A 19,923-nucleotide genomic window follows, 5' to 3' on the forward strand; every position below is an offset into this window, starting at 1 on the left:
CAATTTCTGAAAGATTTATTCTTTGCAGCACTTAAGATGGTGGCCAGGAGCATCGATAGGCCTATTTTAGGGGGGCTTCACACTATGGGACAAAAGTTCAAAAACAAAATCAGAAGATTCTTGTGATGACCGTGCGCAAGGCGAGCGAACAGGAAGCGGGGAAGCAGGGCCAGGCACACGGAGATCCAAAACAAGGGGTTTTATTGCTGGCAGAGCACAACACAGTGAAAACGTCTATGAAAGAACTGGGGAAACAGACTTGAACGCGGACTGAAATACAAAAGACAAGCCGAAATGACAGGAAACAGCTGATCACAATCGGGATGCACACAAGGGTAACGAGGTGGGCGTGGCACATGAGAGGGCTGGACGGAGGGACGTGACAATTCTAATTGCCAGCGGTACTGGAGAAACCATATCTTTTTTTATCTGGATTTGACATCCTGTGATTATTTCAAAAATCAACATATCAAGTTTTAGTGAAATACAAAAAATACTATGTTGTAGATTCCAGAAGATGTTGTGGTAATGACAGATAGTCTAAATAAAATAAAAATGTTAATTTAAAAATAAACATTATTTCTGAGCTTCAAGTAACTCAGCATGACTGTTAATTTGCATAAATGTTAATAAGAAAATTCCAAAAATGTGAAAATGCATTGGCTTTCTTAATGGTCTTGATGTTTTCAGACTGTTGTGGTAATGAGATTTTTAAGGACTTGTTTTTGGAAATGTTAAAAAACATTTAAAATTTACCCTTACAAATACTTGTACACAGTGGAACCCGCTTATATTAATTACTGTTATAGTGATCAACCGCAAGTATGGATCAAAAACCTTGGGACAGAATCATTACTGTACAAATATGGTTTAAATAATTCTCTTACAGATTTCTTGTTGGGTCTTTTTATATAGGCTATGACAACATACTCTACTTTGATAAGCATACCTTAATAGCCTTGTGATAACCCGTATGCTGGTAACCCGGCGAAACTACAAATGGAAAAAATCGGTTATAACGATCATCCGATAATAGCGATCAATTTCACCCAGCCAGACGTGATCACTATAAGCGTATTCCACTGTACCTCGTATTTGAAATTTTCGAAACCATATCTCACCATGGTTTGGTGAGAATCACCCTAATAGATTTTAGCGCTAGGGAATGCAGTTTAGTGCACTTTTGCTGCCACCTCTTGGTTACAATATAATATTACACACAATACAATTCATTGGATTTTTATTAAGTTTATAATGTCTTCTCACGTATAGTATAATTTATCATATCAAGAATTTCTCAGACTATTTATTACCTTGTTGCTTTATTTGCTCTATTTTAGCTATTAAAACTAAGGACTAGGATCTTGTACAATGAAGGTGTGTAGACGCCTGCACACTTCGGTTAGATAATCAGCCCCTCACCTGAAGCACTTTGATCAGCACCCTCTGTATATTTGCGTATATTTGTCACTGTTGACGGTTATTTTTATTCTATTAACGCCAGTTAGGTCTATTTAACTATTGCTCTCATTAACATTAAGGCAAGCTGTCCGCAAGAAACAGTGTCACCTGTTTCTTTAAGAGGCAGTCCGACAAGCTGTCCAATGATGGGAAACTGAACGGGTTTATTTCAGGCAGACATTTCCTATGCTTCAATGAATTGATGCTTCAAGCGGAATGCACTGGCAAGATCTGCACTTGCTTTTATCTATATTTACATACGATGTATTATTATAAACTGTAATATTAATTTCATGTAGTGCAGTTACAGTATAACGTCTAACTGTAAGTGCCTGCACTGCAGATTCAGGTCGATCTGAAAGCGCTGTTTCGCGGATTAGTAATCCGGTGTCGCACACAGGCTTATCCCTTCTGTTTTTATTCGTCTTTTATTACTCCTGTGCACGTACCGCTACTTCGACATATTTATCTGATCCCAGGACGTCCGAAACCGCTAAGAAAACAAGATGGCTGAGATGAGTAAAGGGGTCACCGCTGGGAAATTGGCCAGTAATGTGCAGAAAAAAATAACGCGAGCCCAAGAAAAGGTAAGAAGGGGACGATGGACGTTATCGGAGCAATTAATCCAACGCATTTTTATTATAGGCGCCCCTTTGGTTTCCCAGCTGAATGTCGGAGGTATAAGATATTAGCGTTTGTCCGTATTGTCGCCTCTCTTTAGGTGGGTGTCAGTGTATGCAGTGGGGGATTGCGGTGTTTTGTAACGATCTGCTACTAAGAATGGCTAATATGAGTAAACAGATAAATTGGTATGGTAGTACTCCAACTTGCATTTTCCCCTAATTGTTAAGTTTGTGATTCAGTGATCCCTTTCCATTGCAGTGTTACATGTCACCTAAAGGGCTGTATACACGCAGAATGTGGAGTGTTTTGCGAACAGGTTTATTTCCAGTCCTAGTGTCATCCCCGAGGGCATAAAATGTTTATGCCGATCTTTCCTTTGACCAGCAATTATTCCTCCCAGAGCTATCATTGACAGGAAGCGTGAGTCACGTTTGACAGCGACGTGCATTTTCAGATGAAGCTGTGATTTGAGTATTTTAACAGCCCCTAGGACTCTCCCAAAGACAGACATTGTTTCTTTAAGCAACCACTGCGCATAACCATGTTAGTATCACTCTTGATTTTTATTATTTTTGTGACGTTTCTCCTCGTGGGTTTCCGAATGTGTTTTCATATTTAACAAGGAAAAAACACATTTCAAGTGTATGTGACTTTGTTGTGTTATGACTTGGATGACCTGTGTCATCCTATGTGGATTTAGGAGTTTAGTCTTCATCTACAGGCTCAATCTGATATTTGGGTATGGATATCTTATGGGTTTCAATCTAAATGTACACATTTATCATATTTTATCATATATGAGGTTATTGTGTTAACAAGAACTCCATGAAAAATGATCAAACACAGGAGACTCAAGAAATCCCTCTGTATATGTTTTGGAAGCTTGCATGGGGAAATTCAGGACAAGCCTTGCTATTGTAAATGCCCAGCAGGATTTGACCACACACACACACACACACACACACATTTCTGGCAGATATGTGGGTCTGTCTGTTTCTGCATCTTTATTTTATATGGATCCTCAGCCGAGTTTCTGGCCGCTTAAAGGTGGGTTGGATTTACTTCCGCTTCACCCAGCCAGAGACCCCATTCGGTAGAGAACACGAGCACAAATTGAGGAACAGCTGCAGATCATCCGGAAGCAGTCTGTAGACATTCCCATTCCAGCCAGCCAGGTTTTGTGGAGCTGCTTTCCCCGCTTGATTCAGCACAGCTTTACCAAAACAAAACTCTTACGACTGTGTTCTTATATATTCTTTCTTAATGTACTTTGACTTCTGCTGCACTTCCCTCCCTAACCATTCTAATCCTTTTTGGTTTCCCATGTCATTCATTTTATTTTCTCATGTCATTCATCAAGTTATTTATACTTGTAAAACAGAAGTTAAAATGACATCTGTTCCTAAGTCCACAGATTTTTTTCCTTTCTAGACATGTCTGTAGTGTGTGAATACATACAGACAGGTGCTATTAGCTAGGCATCCTAAAGGAGGCTAAGGAATTCTGCGCACAAAGCTGATTACTCCTTCGGCGTGGAAGGTCAGGCCGCTCTCGCACGTGGCAGGCTAAACTAGACCTGGTGGCAGGTGGTCTGGTCGTGTGTCCGAAGGGAGGACGGCGTGTGGACTGTAGGGGCTGCCTGGGTCTGAACAGCTCACCTTCTGATCGACCCTGTTGAAGCTATTCGTGGTTCTGGTGCCCCCCTTCCCCCGCACCCCTGTTCTACTTAACTCCACCCCCTCCATTTCCAAAATTTTAAGGCCAGTCCAGCAATAGGTCCATTTCCACACCTGTCTCCCCCTGCAAAGTCCATCAGTGGGATATGGCTGGGCCCCTATGAATAGACTGCAGCCTGCATCCCACTGGCTAATCCCCATGAACTTTGGTGTGTGGTAATCATGCCACTGGCCTGCGGTATTTTTGGTTCGAGACTGAAACTGAACACCACTGAACAGAAGTTAAGCTTGGTCTCCTAGAAAACAAACACGGTGACACTGGCTGGCTCCACAGACTAACCCCCGCCCTGTGTGGCCTTTTATCTCTCCTCGCTTTGGCCATTAAAGTTCCAAACCCGGTTGGTAATTGAGACCATTCTTAGCATTACTGTTACCCGGTAAATAAATAGATGATTGCATATGTGAGCTGAATGCATTGTTGGAGAAAAGACTGCCACTTTTTAAGAGACAGCCACTTTATTGCTCTGAGCAGAGTTTATTACCTTTGCTAATTATCATCGCTAAACAAATGTCCACAAATATCACTGGGAAACAACAACAAAAAAAAAAAAAAACAAGAAGATGGAAATAGTAAGCAGAGGAGTGAATTGCTCTGCAGCAGCTGAGGGTGGAATGTGCCGGACAGTTTTGGGATCTGGTTTCTACCATTCCTCTTACCCTCTGGACAATGTGGGTCCCATGTTGGGGGAAAAAGAGCTATAAGTGTCCTTGATTGTGTGGTTTGCTGTTATGAATGAAATGCACGAGATAGGGGAGGCAGTTTGGGATTGTGTGTGGGTACAAGTGAAATTTATTGCAGTGGCTTTTTTAATATGCTGATGGTGTGGTTTCTATATCTTTCTAAACTGTGATTCACGGCTCCCACCTTCCTTCTGCGGTTTTTCCTTTTATCCAAATTTTTAATTTCTGTAGAACTTGAGCCAGTAAAAGTAGTTGGATAAAAGGCAAAATGGTAAAAATGTAGTAAAAGTGCAGATGTAGGAGCAATGGCTGTTCTCCTGATGGATTTTGTCTCTGATATCTGTGCTGTGTTTGGAGCAGGAGGAGAAGATACCTATGGAGGTCATGGTGGTTTTTATTGAATCTCCAGCCAACAAGCACTGTGAGATCTTCCAGCTAATACCTCTGCAAATATCTGCTGCCTTCTTTCCATGATTACTGGTTCATTATGGTGCCTATCACCTTTAACATGGACATCATGGATATTATAATCAGAAATGAGGCTAAATAAAATTTGAAGATAAGTGTAACAATAACCTTGCTTTTTAATGAGCAAAAATATTTTAAAATGGGCAACTTGATAAGCCTCATACCTTCGGAATTGTCTCATGGGTCAAAGACTTTTATTTCTGTTTGAGCTCTGACCTTTGCCCCCAATCTAATGGATGTTTTTGAGCCTCTATCATTATTGGCAGTTGCTTCCTCTGCAGCAGATCCTGTTGACTTGTTCTCGCAGATAAATTATTTGTTTAAGAAATTGTGTTTGTACTCTGAGCCAAATGTATCATGTCTATATATATCTGCCACTCTCACAGTAATGTTCCATTGCTCTAGTGGCACATATATATATATATTAAATTGAGACACAAGTTACACAACTGCATTTTGTTCTTGAAGCATTTCCAGTATATCACACAGCAGAACCCCGCTTGGGTCTGAAACTGCTTATTAATCCATTGTCTTAAGTCCAGTGAGTAGTTCAGTTGCCATGCTGGCCTTTTCTCATTTTTTCCTTCTGCCCCAGCTTACATGCAATGACAAGAATAAATCTAAGGCCATATTTGCTTCTTTTAGTGAGGACTGGGGAGCAGTATTTGGTGTTGGCTTGGGTTCTGGAGCCTTATGTCTAAGCCTGGTGATCTGATAAAACCTGACCTAGTCAATGCTTAATGCTTCTGGCATTCTTATGTCCGCCTTGCTCTTTAATGTTACAGAGTAATAGAGCTTTAGAATGAAAACACATTCTTGCATTTTATAATTAAACTTAAGTTTTGGCTTCACGGTACATCTTCTGGGCATATGAAGGGCTATTCCATTGCACACACCTCATGACTAGCTTGGTGTGCAAGACCATACAGAAGATGTACAGTGTGTGCTTACATCAGGCATCTAGTCATTTACAGATAAATAATAAATAAGGGTCATGCTCTTGTGATGTTAGGCGTTATTGGTTCCCTTAAAGAATTCCAGTTAAGTTTATTTAAAAATAGGCACTCTTCGACTCTTTTATTGGTGCAGATTTGCTTTTATTAAAATAGGGCTGCCCATCAGTCAGTAACTGACTGTTGGGGATATAAGTGGATTTTCTCAGTAGGATTCCCAGGCAGGAAGTGTGCTGTATGTCTGGGCTAGGGCTGTCACTTTTTAACCGATATTCGAACATCCGTTCGAACATGATGTGAAAAATGAACCCAATCGAATTTTAAAGTGTCACTGTAGCCTATACGCGCATTAGACCGTTTCTTGTAATCTTGTCTGCCGTCTGCGGAGCCCCTAAAAGGTCAGGGTGGGGAAACATTTTTTGAAATAGTTTTGTGTTTCCTCGCAACACTTTTGCTATCCCTCTGTATTTGCCCACTTGCTATTTGCTGCAACGTGAGGGCAAGGATAAAGCTAAATAATACAGATATGTCCTGTAAAGTGTACTTTTAATCATTGAACTACTATCAATTTTGTACACTGTGTAACTTTAATGTTATGTCTGTTTATAGGCCGACGTATTTATTAATAATTGTACTGTGTCTATTCACCGCCAGTGACATTAAGCAAAATAGCTGGGCTATTGAACGTGAAGTGCGCGCACAATCGCTGAAATACATTAAAAAATATATATATTGAAAGATATTACAACCGGAAAATAAGCATATAAAGCTACCTTTACGAGGTGTTTGGAGTTAACTCGAATCCGCTTTTTGGAATACAGTGGTACCTCGGTTCTCGAACTTAATCTGTTCCAGACTCCGGATCGAATCCTAAAAAGTTCGAGTTCTGATCGAATTTTTCCCATAAGAAATAATGGAAAACCAATTAATTGGTTCCCAGTCCCCCGAAATTACACCTAAATATGATTTTTTTTAAGCAGTTAAACACTAAATGAACAGGATACGATAAAGATCCAAAACGATAAAGATCTTATCCCAACATTACCCCTGTCCTGCCCCCATCGTCCGCTCCTTCCGTGTGCCACGCCCCCTCATTAACCTTGTGTGGGATCCCCATGTGATCAGCTGTTTCTGGTTGTTGTCATTAGTCCTCTGTATCGCGTTTCAGTTTGTTTCCCCAGTCCGGTCATTGGGTGCGTTCGACTTGCTTACAGTGCTGGCTTAAAGCAACGCATTCTGATCCTGACGCAATGCATTACGGTTGGATGCATTGCGGCTTCTCACCCGGCTGCACAAACTGAAACCGCCTCCGTGACGACACACATTTGCCCTTATTGGCTGAAGAGTTTAGTTACACGCATGACGTTTGTATCTCAGTTCTGATGTATAGTCTGCTATTTCTTCCGAATATCACGTAAAGCAGTGAGAACTGGTTTTCAGTTAATTTACCTGGTAAAATTAAAGTTTAAATTAATGACATAAATGCTCTAATAGTACACGTAAGTTAGTGGTTTATTTATTGTTAGTTACTGTAATGTTGCGCTGCTTTATTTGGTTAATCGTCCAGTCTGTGAAGAAGGCATTCAAGTAAGAATTGCATTGTAGTATGACTCATTTCCTGGCGCGTACAATTTATATTAGGTCAGCGTTCACGGTTCGACTTCTGATATTCAGATCGAGTTCTAGGTCAAACTGGTTTGTTCTACTTTCAAGAAATCAAGTTCTAGTGAGTTCGAGAACCGAGGTACCACTGTATTTCAGTATAGATCCGCATATCCCCACATACATTGTCAAGCGAGAATACCAGGGAGGTATATCCGAAAGTTGGGGTTTAAACTCGAGCTATGACACTGCAGTAAAGTTAATTTATAATTGGCCAGTTTCCCAGTCAAGGATTAAGCCTAAGCCTAGACTAGCTTTGAGTTACAATGGTGAATCTCCATTGAAATGGCAATTTAGTCCAAGACTAGTCTTAATCCTAGTTCGGGAAACCGGCCCATTCAGTTTTCCGGTGCAATATCTTTCTACAAAAGTAAGAAACACCCCCTTGTTTTCTGGATTTCTTTACAGGCGAATTTTAATATTTATGTTTGTGTGTGCACTTCACGTCCAGTAGCCCAGCTGCCTTGCTTATTGTTACTGGCGTTTGATCAACAGTGAAATTATTAACAAATGCGTATAAAACCACATATATGAAAGTTACATGGTGTGCATTGTCCTCCATAGTTTGTTTAATGCTTAAAGCACACTTAACTGGACATGTCTGTATCGTTTGGGTTTATAGTTATTAGTCCATTAATTCTATGTTTTGTACTTAAACGGACACAGTACAGTCATTATTAGTAATGCAGTTATTAGTAAATTAGTAAAAACTATTTCAAAAAATATCCACCGACCCTGTCCTCTTTGGGGCACTGTACAAATGTGACATTTTACAGGCTGTTAATAAAATACTGAAAAGAATGCGTTGGGTTTTTTGGGGCGGGGTCACGGGTATTTGAATATATTCGAAGGAATTGCGGGACTTGATTTTTAAAAAATGTGACAGCCCTAGTCTGTGCTGTCACCTGTAGAGGGCCCCAGTCTTCCTGGAGGCAGGTTTCTCTCAGGGCAAATTTAAGGTGGTTTTGGAGGTAAATCCCTCTCTCCAGTATATTTTGATCTTTGCACTTAACAGTTAGGTTGATAAATGTATGCTATTGATTTGTGTTCCTTCGCATAATTTGGTTTTTTATTAGTTTTGTGTTTAGTCGACATATTTTAGCAGTCATTCCTCTTTGCTGGGTTTATCCTGCATGCCTCGGCTTGTTTTTCCTGTATTTTGACAGTACTTCTGTTACTTTGCATTGTTGATATAAACAATATTGACTGTGGCTGTTAATTTTGTTTTGTTTTGTTCTGCCCTCTTACAGGTCCTGCAGAAGCTGGGAAAGGCGGACGAGACGAAGGACGTGCAATTTGAGGAGGGTGTGATCAACTTCAACAAGCAGCTGGTGAGAGTCTTGCCATTCTTGCTTGGGACCCCTCCCATTATGAGGCAGTTTTCCAGACCCCCCCCCCCCCTCCCTCTGTCAGCAGTGAGGTTCTGGCATACAAACTGCTAGGGGGTTCAAGCAGTCTAAATGCACTGTGCCAATTGACTAAAATGGAAATCTGAACATAATGTCACATATCTGTATATAAAACCGGAAGTTGTTGTCATCTAGGAGGCTGTTATTACTATTGGCCTCAGTGTTTGTGTGCATGTGTGTATCTCCTTGCTTGTGTCCTGGGCTTTCTTGCTTTTGGTACTAGGCTCATTGTGGATTATATATTTAATGCAGAAGCAACATTTGGGAGCAAAGGAAGGCCAATGTACCAGCCCAAACCACTTTGTCCCTCTGTGAGGCTTAGTCATTTTGTCTTTCTCTCAGTCATCTGCTGTTCCATGGATGTGTCATGACTTCTGTTTTCAGGTAGAGGGCAGCAAACTGCAGAAGGACCTGAAAGCTTATCTCGCCGCAGTAAAAGGTCTGACCTCACATTGCTGCTCCGTATCCTCTTGTCCTTGTTCCTGTCTGAATTTAATGTCTGTCTGGCCCCTATAGCCAGGGCATCCAGTGACGTCTCCTTCTCTCCGTTCGCCCACAGCAATGCACGAGTCGTCCAAACGCTTGCACGAGTGTTTGGCAGACATGTATGAACCAGACTGGTATGGCAAAGACGAGATGGACTCCATTGCTGAGGTTGGCCCTGTTCACACTCAGTTTTGGTTACACTATAACTGAACTGTGTGGCTAGAAAATGGGTATAAAGTGTCTTTGTCTATGTCAGCACATAGAAGTCCCTGTAGAATAAGTTTTGAGAAACTTAATCCACAATATTTTTTACCCTGTCCTTCAAGTCAAATTGTAGTATTACCAAAACACACACGTAGACATTTGAACACATGTGCCCACTACTTATGGGTCATTTGTGTTGGTTCTTCCTCTCCTCTGTCAGCCGTCATTTAATTTTGCATGGTTCTATCCTTCATCACTGCATGTCTCTCATTCTTTACTCAATCCTCATCCCTGTCACTCTGAAGGAGATGATAGAGAAGGAGCTGGATAACACACTGGAGGTAAACAGGACGCAGAACAGTGCTGGGTGCTCTGAAAATGTGGGAGCTGTTTGTTTTAGTAGACCTTTGTACTGCAGGTTTTATGAGAGACAAAGACTAGATTTACAGTAGAAAAGCGAACATCTGTTTGTCATGCTGAGGGCTGTGTGTGATTATGCATGCGTATGACGGTCTTTAATGTTTCAGGATACTGATCTGCTATGGACGGACTTCCATCAGAAACTGGTGGATCACGCCCTGATTTCTATGGACACTTATCTGGCTCAGTTCCCAGACATTAAGGTAGGCAGTGTGCTGTTCCTGCGACATCTTAAACATTCAGTGCCCTGTGGCACCCAGACTGAACGCGAATCTCTACTCAGGCTCGGATCGCCAAGCGAGATCGGAAGCTGGTGGATTTTGACAGCGCACGGCACCACTTTGCTTCCCTGCAGAAGGGGAAGAAGAAGGATGAAGTCAAGATCGCCAAGGTAATGCTAGTAAAGTGAGCAACTGCTTCATGGTGACACAGAGATGACTGGTACCCTTCTCTCATGGCAGTAAGGGTAGAAGGACTGCAGCTGCTTTTCCTCAGGGCAGACATGGCCGTGGTGTGCAGTTAACCAGCAGCTGGAGAGTGGCCCTTTCTGCTGTTGCACTGACTTGTATACGCACGTGTGTGAGCATGGCCGTGTGCGTTTGCATTGTGCCTTCTTTGGTCTCGAGATGATTTTAGCATAACAGAAGCACTGACCGTTTGAGTGTCTTAACCACAGCCCTTTGTCTTGCTTTTGTCTTTCCCTCTCTCTTCCTCCACCTCACTTCCCTTCTCACTCTTTGCGTGCTTATTCTGTCACTCGGTGCACGAGCAGCCGGTCTCGCTCCTGGAGAAGGCCGCCCCAGGCTGGGCTCAGGGGATACTGTCCGCGCATCATGTTGCCCAAACTAACCTGTCGAGAAACCAGGTGACTGACGAAGCATCGCGCTACTCACGACTCACCCCGCATCTGAGTTAATGTGCTTTCCTGCTCAGTCTCAACATGTTTTCAGAAAAGTCGAATAATTATATAGAAATGGTAGATCAAATTACATCTGTTTTAATGGTTTATGGCATCACCTGTTATTTCGGTCACTAATGAAGGAGTAATTTTAGGTCAATCTTAGACTTTCTCATAATTTCTGAGCAGATGTTGCAAGTATTTCATAAACATTTCAGGTGAAATGGAACTGTCTTTGCGCATGGCTACATCATTTCCGTGTGTGTGTGTGTGTGTGTGTGTGTGTGTGTGTGTGTGTGTGTGTGTGTCTACACTGCTAGGCAGAGGACGAGTTGGGAAGGGCTCAGAAGGTCTTTGAGGATATCAATGAAGACCTGCAAGAGGAACTTCCATCACTGTGGAACAGGTGAGCTCATGGAACAGAAAGAGAGACTAATCCCTCCTAAACTAGGGGATAAAGCAATTAGCCTCTGCAATTTACACAATGTGGCTATAGTTCCCATCAAAAACAGCGGCATATGGAAGTTAGTCTCTCTCACCTTAGTGGGTTAAAGAATGGGTTAGCCCTAAAAGAGCTAGATTCTATTAAGACAAAATATGGAGAATGAAAGACTTGGTTCTCTCTGGAATCAGAGAATTCACTTAGACTAGTACTATAGCTTGGATAATGACATCTGGTGCTTCATTGACCAGAAAGACGGAGACACACCCCCTAATAAACCGGGAAGCGCTGGGAGAGTTACAGGTCATTTTCAGACTTTGGTAGACATTGATTAGTGGTTTGTTTACTCCTCGGGATAATGCTTGCTGTGTTCTCTCCCCAGTCGTGTTGGCTTTTATGTTAACACATTCCAGAGTGTTGCAGGGCTGGAGGAGAAATTCCACCGAGAAATGGGAAAGGTGAGCGATGTCACAGCCGAAAGGCATATTTACGGTTTCTCCCCGATGAGGTCATTCTGTGCATGGGACCTTCCCACAATCAGTGGTGTCAAGTCTCGCATTGTTCCTGTGAGATTGCCGGTGTTTTGTCTTTGCCGTCATCTCACGGCCGTGAGACGTAAATCATACAGTTTGTGATTCCTTTAAACCAGTGTTTCCCAGTCTAGTCCTCGGGGACCCAAAGACAGTGGACAGTCCACAACTCTGGTAGCAAAAATGTGGACTTTCTGGCAGGGAGCTGGGAGGGAGAAAAACGTGGACCGTATGTGGATCCCCAAGGACCGGATTGGGACACACTGCCTTAAACCAGACAAGAACAGTTTCTTCAGTATCAGAAATGATCTGCTGTGAAGGCTTATCTGAGTAAACATATAAATGGGGGGGTGGGTGGGGGGGGGGTGTCTCTGCTGCTCATAAAGCTTAGTTGATTAGTTTTATTCTGTATTTACAGACATTAGTGGTCACGTTGTTGTTTTTTCTCTGCAAGCATTATTTTGTAATAGTAATAATAAAAATGTAAAGAGATAAAGGGCCATTTTTGATGGCTCACAGTTTTCCCCAAATGTACAAGCTTTCCGTCACCCGACTCCCTGTTTTCACTGCAGTCAGGCTGACATACATGCGTAATGCACCGGTAGTTCCTGTAGTTACGGGTTTTCTCTCTCTCCATGTGTGTAGCTCAGTCAGAACCTAAATGATGTGATGATCAAACTGGAAGATCAGAACCAGTCCGGGTAAGTTTAAACTGTGAAGGAGGTTTGAATACAGGCCCTCAGATCTACACGTCATCATCCGTCATTTAATAATTGTCATACATATCCATGTAACATTAATACATGATATAAGTATGGCATATTCAAAACTCTATAATATTGCTTTATCTCATCTGTATACTTGTATCCATTTTTACAGCTATCTGCCATACGTTATGCATTATTTATTATGTACAGTTTGGTTCCATAAATATTCGTTGTATTTCACCTTTTTTCCTTAAATCAACTTACTTATATATATATATTACTTATATAAGTAACTCAAGAAAACTTCAAATGACAAATGTTTTCAGACAGTCCTCACGGTGTGTAAGAGGTTGGAATTTCTTTTGGTCTGAGTCGATCTTGATGATTTAAGAATAAACCAAACCGCACCCTTCAACAGAAAGGCAGGTAAACTGGGTCTGAAGACGACAGCCGCTGGGAAGAGGTAACAGAAGTGGGAGAGAGTGCATTGTGCTACTGGGATGGGCTCTGACTAGGTGGTGGACTTGCAAGGTTTGCATGACACAGGGAGTCCCTGGGGATAGAATTTGCATGGTCCAAGGAAAAGGTTAACATTCAGTTCATCAGAATATGTGAGTTATTTTCTTGTGAATGAGTTAGTGTTTCACCAGGTGAGTATGCATGGTTACAGGTGTTTAATGAGGTTTGCTTATTACCAGCTGAGCTCAGATGAGTGACCTAGCATGGTAACCAAGACACTTTATTAGGTTTGGCATGCTGGGATTCAGTTTAAGTATATCTTGACCTCCTGTCTGTAGGGGGAGTGTGCTACATTACTTTGCTGCCCCCTTGTGGTGATATCCTTGATTTTCCTTCTGCACTTATATTTGCTCACATGATAGGTGCATGCAAGAGCAGGTGATAGTCAGTCAATGATTCTCTTTTTCCTGCTTTTTCATTGGCTACAGACAGGAAGGCACTAATAACACCCTTTCTCCACGAGCATCAGGACCACCCATCCCCAAGTCTCCGTCCAAGGTACAGACCCTGTTCCCAAATGTCTCTCCCATTGTTCCCAGTGGTCTCTCGCCACTGCGGAGATGGGGGTGAAGGAAAGTATCTGGTCCCCATCCAGAAGTGAGAGTGTTTGGGGCGTCTACTTGCACACAAACATATGAAGGAGGGTGGACGGTGGACTCAAAAAGCAGTGACATCATTGTGCTGCCCCCTTGTGCTCAGGAGGGCTTTCGACCCAATGAGACTCAGTGTCGCTTAGCATTCAACCCTAACTGCAGCACGGTGTGGTGGCGTGTAACTGGCATGCTTTGATAACTGTGTGCTGTCTGTCTCCCTTACTGCTGGCATGTTACTGCTGCACATTCTCCTGTGTCCATGAAACACTCGCGGGCACCACAGCTGAAGCCGGGGCCACCGGTACCCCCACCACCCAAAGTGACCCCGTCGAAAGATGTCAAGCAGGAAAACATCATCGACTTGTTTGATGACGCGCTCGTGCCCGAGATTAATGTCACCTCCCCTTCACAGGTTAGACAGCCACCTCCTCTGGGTAGTTACATGTCTTCGACTGCAGCGTACACCATCCTACCCTGGTACATCCGTACCACTCCTGATTTACCCCCATCTGCCCCCTCTTGGTTCCCACCCTGTACCCCTGCACCTTCAGATTTCCCTCCTATTTCTCTGGCCTTCCTCCACAGCATCCGTATCCCTGCCAATCCATCTAATAACCACATAATGTATATTTCAGAGCTGCTCCTACCTCCCTTAAAGCCAGTGTACCTCACTCTCCTCATACTAATTCCAAGACCAGCTTTCCAGTAAAAGCTGGCTTCTCTCCTTCCGATGGCAGTGTGATTCTTCTGGGGGGGGTAATCTGCTTGATATGGATTTGGATACACTACCTGCAGTCAGCCCAGGGGGTGTGGTCTCATCCCCATCCTCCCAGGTGGGTCTTCCCTTCTGGCAGGGAAATCAGGAAGCTTCTTTACACCATGTATTGCATGTTAAGAGAGTGCAATATTCTTTTTTTTCCACCCAGTATTTAATCTTGGCCTCCCTCCTGTTGTGGTCCTCGGTTGTAAAATCTTAACGTGAAATGCCTTCCAGCAACAATTTGTTTACTCAGTCTCCCTGCATGTGGACGATTAACTAACAGGCGTCTCGGAGTACAGTAGCAGACGTGACTGGTGACCTCGCTGGGCTGTTGCCTATTCGGGTTTAATGTTTCTGTAAGCAAACACGATTTGCGTGTAGCTCTGCTAGCCACTGAGAGGGAAGCACCTTCTCTGGGGTCAAAGTTTACCAAATGTGTTGACAAATAGGGCATTTTTGGAAAGGTACTTGAAGGGGAAAAATAAAACCTAAGTATTTGAGCGCAAAAAGCAGTGATAGATTTTGAATCTATGCAGTTCAAATTATTATTATGCTGAGCAGATGTAACTTATAGAACAATGATACTGGTTATAATTATTTACTCAAATACGTTCAGTTACAGAGTGTAGTCAAAATCAGTAGGGGTTTTACTTCTGCTTGTTGTCTTGGTGGGAGACGTCACTTATTTGCCTGTGATTTTCTTATCTTCGTTGCCTCACGGAAGGCGATGTCATGGAATACGTGGGAGGTAATCAGATCCTGCTTTCTGATTGGCTCCATTGACAGCGCACTCCATTGGCTTGAGTAACAGTATCTTTGGCTTTTCTTCTGCCTTTGCCAATTGGAAAATGTCGTGAATCAGTAGACTGAGAACTGTGCTCTTTTTCCTAATTGGCTGACTTCTGATTGCATCAGTAGTAATTCATTCATTCAGTTGGTAGTGAATGGAAAAACAAAGTGGGCGGGATTTACTATGTGCTGTCAATCACTGCCTCATCTAACCCGCTGGGATTTAACAAATTCACTAATGAAAATGGGTTAAACACAACAGTGACTGACAGTGTATGATTATTCCCACAAAGCTGAAATACCCACTTCTCCCATCACTGTTCCTGGCTTCTATAATTCATCTTTTTTAATATCCAGATTGTTTCTGAAACTGAGCTCAGGAGGGGCACGATTTAAGACATTAAGTTTATCGATGTTTTATGGCTCATTCCTCCACTTCTGATGTTTGGGCTTGACAGTTGAGTGTAGGAGTTTATAGCCTGTAGCAGAAATATGCATTAACCTCAGAATCAGTGTTAAAGTGCCCTCTCGGTCTGCTTGTCACCTTAAACCGTATTCATGTCTCCTTCCTGCATTCCTGTATTTGGCCCTTTGTCCATGCACCTCTGGCCTTTTTTGCCTCCCAAACACTGACAATGCCCTGGGAAAATGGCCCCCACTCATCCCCCTGAGCAAACCCCTTCCACAGAGGAGTCACAGCAGTGGGGCAGTGCAGACTGGCATGATGGCAGAGGCCAGACTACACACACACGTTGGGATGGCTCCTCCCTGTATGCGCAGATGGGTTGGCATGACCGTGCCCAGTTTGCACAGGCAGGCTGGGATGATGGTGGTGGTGGTGGTGGTGCCAAGGTAGAGTTGGAGGAGGAGTCCCCAGCTGCCGCTGAGCGGGCAGACTGGGACAGCCCTGGGGACCAGGCTTTGGGGGCAGATGAGCAGACTGCTCCAGCACAGACAATAGGAGAGCAGTACCAGCATGTTGGTGCACTAGCAGCCTAGGTAAACTGTACAGGGGCTGTACTGCTGGCAGGTAGAAATGTGAAATTCTGTAGACTGGTACTGGCAATTGTAGAACTTGTATGTCAATGGATGTTTCCTTTTTGTTTAAGCTTTACTGCATAATTGATAGCTTCTGGTGCCAGATAGGGTGGTACGTCTTAGAATTTTACTGTAGCGTGACGTGATTGGCTACTTGCCATGTAAATGGTGCTGGGAAGACGACTCATTGGTCGGTAGGAAGGGAGGAGGCTTATGTAGCTGCAAGCCAGTTACATTTTTAGTCTCTTTCAGAATAATAAAAAAAGAACTGCAGCTATATTTGTGCATGTTGTGGACAATCAGAAACGGCATGAACATGAATGCTTGCTCTGTCTCTCGCTGGCAGAGTGCCTGCCTCAGCACTTCTACACAAATACAGACACATGAGTGCATTTGTGTCTGAAAGGAGCACAGACACAGACTGGCAGGTGTTACATAAAGTTGCTGAATTTAGGTTTTTGCCTCAAGGTGACTAAGATGTTTGTCTCTTACTCTTCTGATGCCTGCTGGTACCTGGTTGTGGGGCAAGCAGGAGAAGCAGGCGTCTGGAACCACAAACGGGTCTTCAGATGAAGCTGAAATGCCACCTGGCTTCCTCTACAAAGTAAGATCGCTTAACTCCGTTCATATGTTCTTGTTCTCTGAGAGTTTAACAGAAGGTTCCCCAAATGCCAGTAACTCACCATGAAACAAACATTGTCTTCCTCCTTTGAGAAACTGGAAGTAACAGAACTCTAAATTTGTTTGGAGGGGGTTATTAATGATTAATTGGATTAAAGCGTGTACCAGGGTTGGTTAATTCAGAACACTTGCTCATAGGTCAAGGCGATGCATGATTATGGTGCCACCGATGGGGATGAGCTGGATCTGAAAGCTGGAGATGTGGTACTGGTGATGTCGCATGAGAACCCAGAGGAGCAGGTCAGTACACCCCCCCCCCCCATTCGGCTGTCTGTCTTTATGCGGCGCACCGTGCTGTGCGTCACTCACTCTGAACGTTGTGTCTGCAGGATGATGGCTGGCTGATGGGTGTAAAGGAGGCACACTGGCTTAAGAAGAAGGACCTCAAAGTCAAGGGAGTGTTCCCAGAGAACTTCACGCAGCACTTGTGAGGGCGCCGCCTCACGTCCAGGCTCTCCTTGACCCTCGTCCTCCTGCCCCGTCATTCCGACACACTGGATGCCCAGCTTCCCACCGGGCACAGGAACAGAGTTTGTCATTTTGCACGCTGGAAGATTGACTCAGGTCATTAGAAGTGGTGGCGAGTTCGTTGTCGTGTTACTGTGGGATCTGGACAGGGTTTGCTTGCCTTCAAACTGGACGGAGAAGCAGCTACCAGCACTGTCTCACCAAGCCTCTGTACCTCCTTGGAAGACGTGTGCTTCTGTTTCTCGTTGTACTTGACCATCCTCGGTATTTTGATTAAATCATTGTTTTGTCTCAAACGCTTGCCAGTGTAAACCCCCTCCTCCCTCTTTACTGGCTTTAATGCCCAGCTTCCCTTAACACTGGGTTCCAAGTGAAGTAGCAATGAACTGTAACCTGGCTTGATCTAGCATAGTCTCTCCCTCATCTGAACCCTCTGTTTTGTATGTTTTATTTTTTCTTTGCTCCTTTTATTATATGTGTTTGTATTTCAGTGTGGTTCTTTTAAACCCCGTTACTCGCAAAACCAAATCTTAAACGAGAAAGGAATGGTATATTAGGAGCTTTTGGTAAAGAAACAAATGATTGTTTGAACATTATTTAAATAGTATTGTAAAAAAACATATTGCATGATGCTCTGTGAAATAGTTTTATCTGACATAAGAAATGCGTGTGAATAGAATGTGTATGAGCCTATGAAAAGTTTACAGGGGTGTCATTTGGATGCGTCTCCATGTAACGGGTCAGGCCTGCTTCTCCCAAAGCCTTCTGGGATCAAAGTATTACATTGAATACAGAGGTGTCATTAGCATCTACGTGAATTGGCAAACGTTTCTTTCTAAACTGTCTTTTTTTTTTTCTTTTGCTATTCAAGAAAAAAAATTTCAGATTCTGTAATTCTACCTACTTTTAACAGATCTGGATATTTACAGACCTTTTATGAAACAGTTTTGTTTAACCATTTTGCACTGATGTTTGATTGTAGTGCCTATTTTAGGATTTTGTTGTGAAGGCGGTAGGCTAGCCTTTAATTTGCATCACAACTGCTGTCTACCTAGGTCAGTGTTTCTCTACTCAGTCCTTGGGGACCACCAGACGGTCCACATTTTTGCTGGGGAGCAAAAACGTAGACCGTCTGGGAGTCTCCAAGGATCTGGTTGAGAGAGATTGCACCTGGGTAGACGTTCACAGAATGAATCAGCTTAGTTTTTGTATCAAAGTAGATGAGTTTCATTGCTTGAAGCCCAGGAAGGTTGGTCACATTGATACATACATATACCTACACACATACACCCCTGCTCATGTGCACTATCCTCACACAAATAGTCCTTTTACACCTGTATATCTCTCATGCAAGAATTCCTTGCTCCCACGCAATGCCATGTCTGCATTCAGTGATTTTTGAGGGTACACTGAGAATTCTTGAATTTGAAATTATTTCTTCTTTTCCTGGAAAATCCGGAATATACTGTAGCTGCTTTATGTGCTGTGAAATTCCATTTCTAGGATCTGTAGTTCACGTATGCCTGGAAAAATTGCCCCTCTGCCGTTTGAGTGGTGGCGGGAGAGTGACATCTGTTATTTGCTTGAGAGGAAGTCTGATCTTCTGTAGCTGTCTTCAGCTTAAGCCAGTTCCGTCCTCCTCTGGCGCACGCTAATCCGCTGTTTGCTTCACATGTACTCAGCAGAGTTATTTCTGCGAGTTCTGTGAAATTGAGAACTGTCTGCATTTGGTGCTTTTAACTGGTGGCAGACGGGATACATGGGATTCATACTTGAACCCTCTCTGCCTGAGATTTTCTGAGGCTCCGAAGGCATGAAACCCATCAGTAAGAAATGTTTTTGAGCTTGTCATTTATTCTTATGGAATATGTCAATGGAAACAGTGGGGTGCTTTCAGGCTATGTTGCTTCACCACTGGTGTGAACCTCCCAAAATCGTATACTGTATGCCTGGACTCTTTCCTAATCCATATTGTAACGTGTGCATCTGTTTGTTTTGCTCAGGGTATTATCACTCTCTCCACTGGTGCCTCATGGTGCCGCAGACAGAGGGCTGTGCTTTAACTCTCACCACAGACTGTCGCACTAATCTGGGCCACACTTGGAGTTAAAGCCGGTCCCTCTCTCCCCAGACACAGAAGCGTCCATATGTGTTATATCAGTCTGGAACATATTTCTCGGTTCTCTTTAAATAATTGTATGCTAAGAACAGTATGTTACCTACCACATATCAATAATCCTTGTGATGTGTTGAATATTCTGCTGTTTTTTTTTTTTCCAAATGACCCTCTGATCAATTACATTAAATATCGATTTATTCTGTTGTGCCATCAGCTTCCCTCCTTCCAATTTTTTTTTATACATTTTTTTAATGTATTCATGCACACAACAGCTA

General features: G+C 43.0%; 1 protein-coding gene across 13 annotated transcripts; it reads left to right on the forward strand.

Annotated features, from left to right (window-relative positions):
- The first annotated feature begins 1,589 nt into the window (after positions 1–1,589).
- Positions 1,590–19,858, forward strand: LOC111840748 (myc box-dependent-interacting protein 1-like). 13 transcript variants are annotated; one of them, XM_023805918.2, is made up of 19 exons: positions 1,590–1,685; positions 1,941–2,048; positions 8,836–8,916; positions 9,379–9,433; positions 9,554–9,648; positions 10,212–10,307; positions 10,388–10,495; positions 10,877–10,969; positions 11,323–11,408; positions 11,827–11,902; positions 12,620–12,675; positions 13,100–13,144; positions 13,629–13,698; positions 14,077–14,205; positions 14,531–14,626; positions 15,278–15,301; positions 16,910–16,984; positions 17,200–17,301; positions 17,391–19,858. In XM_023805918.2, the coding sequence occupies exons 2-19, from the start codon at positions 1,968–1,970 to the stop codon at positions 17,490–17,492; spliced, it is 1,470 nt and encodes a 489-aa protein (XP_023661686.1). In that variant the 5' UTR covers positions 1,590–1,685; positions 1,941–1,967; the 3' UTR covers positions 17,493–19,858. The 13 variants fall into 13 exon arrangements, with proteins under 13 accessions (XP_023661686.1, XP_023661687.1, XP_023661688.1 ...); XM_023805919.2 differs by having other exon boundaries at positions 1,596–2,048; positions 16,913–16,984; XM_023805920.2 differs by lacking the exon at positions 15,278–15,301 and having other exon boundaries at positions 1,596–2,048; positions 16,913–16,984.
- Positions 19,859–19,923: the final 65 nt, after the last annotated feature.

Source organism: Paramormyrops kingsleyae, chromosome 1 (genome assembly GCF_048594095.1).
Source record: "Paramormyrops kingsleyae isolate MSU_618 chromosome 1, PKINGS_0.4, whole genome shotgun sequence".
Taxonomy (NCBI): Eukaryota; Metazoa; Chordata; class Actinopteri; order Osteoglossiformes; family Mormyridae; genus Paramormyrops; species Paramormyrops kingsleyae.

Coding starts and splice junctions, on each gene's coding strand:
- LOC111840748 (XM_023805918.2), top strand. CDS start 1,968: ATGGCTGAGATGAGTAAAGGGGTCACCGCTGGGAAATTGGCCAGTAAT. Junction 11,409..11,826: donor CTTCCATCACTGTGGAACAG/GTGAGCTCATGG, acceptor TTCTCTCCCCAG/TCGTGTTGGCTTTTATGTTA. Junction 15,302..16,909: donor TGTCATGGAATACGTGGGAG/GTAATCAGATCC, acceptor TTGTGGGGCAAG/CAGGAGAAGCAGGCGTCTGG.